The 3,971-nt window shown below is 34.2% G+C and overlaps 1 protein-coding gene across 1 annotated transcript; it reads right to left on the bottom strand.

Annotated features, from left to right (window-relative positions):
* On the bottom strand, positions 1–647 carry LOC131617944 (uncharacterized). Its single transcript, XM_058889213.1, has one exon. It carries the CDS (start codon positions 588–590, stop codon positions 258–260), a length of 333 nt encoding a protein of 110 aa, XP_058745196.1. The 5' UTR covers positions 591–647; the 3' UTR covers positions 1–257.
* Between the last annotated feature and the right edge of the window lie 3,324 nt (positions 648–3,971).

Here is a 3,971-nt window from a genome sequence, read left to right as displayed (position 1 = left end):
TAAGAAGAGAAAATGAATATGATTTGGCTTTACCAAAAAGTGGTTTCCAATAAAATGGTCAAAAGAGTCAAAGTGGAAGCTAATGCCTTATCATCAAACCTTTTTTTGTGCCACAAGCAACAACTACTACAAGATTCAAAAGAACAAGAACTGAAACTGCAGCTAGTTAGGGTTAAACCGATACATATAGAGAAATAGTACTGTTACGTATATACATACATTGGACAAGTGTTCTTTTTTTTTTATGATGGATCTGTTCAACACATTACGTCTTTGAGAAGCTTATACCTCCGTGTTGCTTGTCTCGGTGACGCCATCGGACTCTTCCTCTTCTCATCACGGTGCTGCTTCAATATCTTATCTCCGGAACCACCGTTGTTGATCGCTACTCTCACGGCCGGTTTCTTGGAGCCAGCACTAGTTTTACCTTTGCTTTGGCACCAATCACACTCTTCAATCTCACTTTGTTCTCCATACAAGTTACTGCAATACGAGTGTTGGAATCGGTGGCGACATTTGTTGCATCGGAAAAGTTTGTCAGAAAAACCAACGTCACCGCACATGCAGCACACGATTTGATGATCCACCATAGCTAACTTTCAAGATTGAAAAACTAAGAACTTAAACAACACACAGAGAAAGAGAGTGTATGTGTATACAGTATATATAGCGATAAATTTATGTGAGTCGGTTTGATAAATTAATTATATAAATATAAAAATAAAAAGAATTAAGAAAATAACAAAAGCAGATAAGCAGACAACACACACAGGTTGCTTGCAGTCCTTTTCAGTTAAAGGAACCTTAAAAAAGGAATATGTGTTTTAAAGACAATTTTGCCCCTACAGATTACACCTATTCTTTCTATTTTTATACACAGTTTTGTCCACTTTGTTGGTTTTGGGAAGTTTGTTTAATTAATCAAAGGCGGTTTCTATATTCATCACAATCACGCTCCAAGCATTGTCTCAAACTAAACAATTTATATATAATTAATTCTTTTTGTTGTTGTTTGTCTATGTTATAATTATATGACAAAAATGAGTGCAAGTGTATATTAGTATAAATGTGTTAGAACCGAAACCAACCAAACAACCATTCCACTGGCCCAACATGGAGTTTATATATCATCTTCTTCCTTAGATTCTCAATTCAAGGATGTTGATATTTGGCAACTACCACTGCTTTGAATATTATAAGATGAAAAGGACATTACAAAGATATGCTTCCTTCATAGTTTGGAGGATGGTACTAAATCTCTTCGATACAATATTTTTTAAAATTAATGGAGGTTACTTTAAGTCATAAATATAATTGCATGTATAGAAAAATCATATTATTTTTATAATATTAGAATTTAACCTAACTCATTATTGCAAAACTGATTGATAAGATGAGAAGTATCTTTTTATATAAACTATTTTCAAGTTCTATGTCTAGCCAATGTGAAATTTAAGATATTTCTAACACACCCTCTCACATCCAGCACTCTTTTAGACTTGGTGCGTGAATAGTAACGGTGGACGGCCCCATTGTCCGATCGATATAGGCTCTGATACCATTCTGTTGGTGGTATTCTAGAGGTGGTATGTGATAAATTATATTTCTGCAGAATTCTGCAGGAAAAAGCTATTTTTAGTCATTTTTTGCACTATATTTCTACCGGAGGATAACCATTAAAAACTGTGATTTTATTGAATTCACCACACACTCCTTGCCTTCAACTTAGCATTACAAAGCCTTTATATAGGCTTGAAGAAAACTCATAAAGAATACAATAGGTTGATAATCAAGATGATGACCTTTTTGTTTCCTCAATTTCAATGATACAACTGTACCATAAATCTAAATAAAGACAATAATTATATTGTGATGTTACAAATGTTTACTAAAGATAGTGGTGGTTACACACATTAATTTTAACACTTCCCCTTAAGGTGTTTCTCTTTAACTCCCATTGCTTCTCTAAGTTACTGAAATCTTTCTCTTGGTAGTGCTTTAGTAAAAATGTTTGCAAGCTGCTCTTGTAAACTGCAGAACACTAACTGTGCATCGCCGTCTTCGATCACGCTTCGAATGAAGTGGTGCTTTATATCAATGTCTCTTGTTCGACTGTGGAAAACAAGATTCTTCTCCATGATTATTGTTGATTTATTGTCATAGTGAAGCAGCAGACTTTCTTCTTGCTTTTTTCCGATATCTTTAAGTATTCTTCTCAACCACAATGATTGTTGTGTAGTCAAACCAGATGCCAAATTTTCTGCTTCAACTGAAGGTTGCGCTACAGTGTCTTATTTCTTCAAACACCAAGAAATTACTCCTGAACCCAGACTGAACACATAACCAGAAGTACTTTTCATGTCATCAACACTTCCAGCCCAATCACTATCACAGTAGCCTTTAACTTCGATTTTAGCATTCTTTTCAAATTTTATTGCGTGCTCCAAAGTGCCCATTATGTACCTCAGAACTCTCTTTGCTGCTCCAATGTGTAAGTGACTCGGTTTACTCATAAACCTTGAAAGTAAACTGGCAGCGAATATTAAGTTGGGTCGTGTAGGTGTTAGATAAAATAGACTTTCGACCAAGCTTTTGTACAAGCTTTCATCTACCAATTTTCCGTCGTTTTCCTTCTTTAATTTTTCATTTACTTCTAAAGGGATATCGACTGTTTTGCAGCCATACATGCTGAATTTTTTGAGAATATTTTCAATATACATTCTTTGACAAATAAAAATTACAGATTTTTCTTGATATACCTCAATACCAAGAAAATGATGCAGCAGGCTAAGACCACTCATCTCATATTTTTTCATTTCAATTTTGAAATTTTCAATCATTTGTTTGTTATTGCTTGTGTACACTAAATCATCAACATACAAAGCAACAAGAAGAATATCATTTTTACCTTGTCGTTTCACATACAAGGTTAGCTCACTTTGACTTTTGATGAATCCTTGCTGAACAAAGTAGTTGTCAATTTCATTGTACCATGCTCTAGGGGCTTGTTTTAATCCATAGAATGCTTTCTTCAGCTTGTAAACCTTCTTCTCTTGGCCGTGAGTTCCAAAGCCTTGAGGTTGCTGCACATATACCTCTTTTTCTAATTCTCCATTTAAGAAAGGTGAATTCACATCAAGTTGGTACAAATTCTAACCTTTTTGAGGTGCTAACGCAATGTTTGTTGTTACGGTATCCAATTTTGCAACTGTGGCAAAAGTTTCACTATAGTTAATTCCATGTTGTTGTGCATAGCCTTTTTACCAATATGGCCTTGACTCTTTGAATTGACCCATCTGGACTATGCTTCAATTTGTACATCCATGTTACTTCAATAGCTTCTTTGTCATTTGGCTTTTCAATTAGCTGCCATGTTTTGTTTTTCTCAATGGCATTTATTTCTTTTTGCATCGCATTCCTCCAAACATCTTATTTGATTGCTTCATCAAAATTTTCTGGTTCCACAACACAATAGTTGCATCTTGCATAAATATCACTCAAGTCCTTTAATTTTATTGGAGTTGAGCTGGGAGATGACGAACCTGAAACCGGTGAACTTGGAGAGGATGAAGAATTTGGTGTGCATGGGGTTGGTTGCTTATTTTCAGCTGCTGAATTTTGTTATAATAAGATTACAAAGACTATTTTCTCCTTCATTTTGTCTTCTTCCCAATTCCAAGAAACGTTCTCATCAAAGACAACATTTCGGCTAATGATCACCTTATTTGTCTTCAAGTTGTAAAGTCTATAGTCCTTTGACATGGAACTATAGCCAATAAAGAATTCTAAATCATAATTAATTGTGAAAATTCCAAATTTCACTATATTTTAACGCTTCTGTAGATGTATCTACGAAAAAAAACTAAACTATTTTAAAAAATAAATACTTCCAAAATTGCATATTCGAATACAGAGAATATAATTGAAATTGCGCGGTGTGTATAAGATATACACTACTACTAATAAACACA

Source organism: Vicia villosa, linkage group LG7 (assembly GCF_029867415.1).
Source record: "Vicia villosa cultivar HV-30 ecotype Madison, WI linkage group LG7, Vvil1.0, whole genome shotgun sequence".
In the NCBI taxonomy this organism is placed as follows: Eukaryota; Viridiplantae; Streptophyta; class Magnoliopsida; order Fabales; family Fabaceae; genus Vicia; species Vicia villosa.
This window is presented reverse-complemented; position numbering and strand designations above follow the sequence as displayed.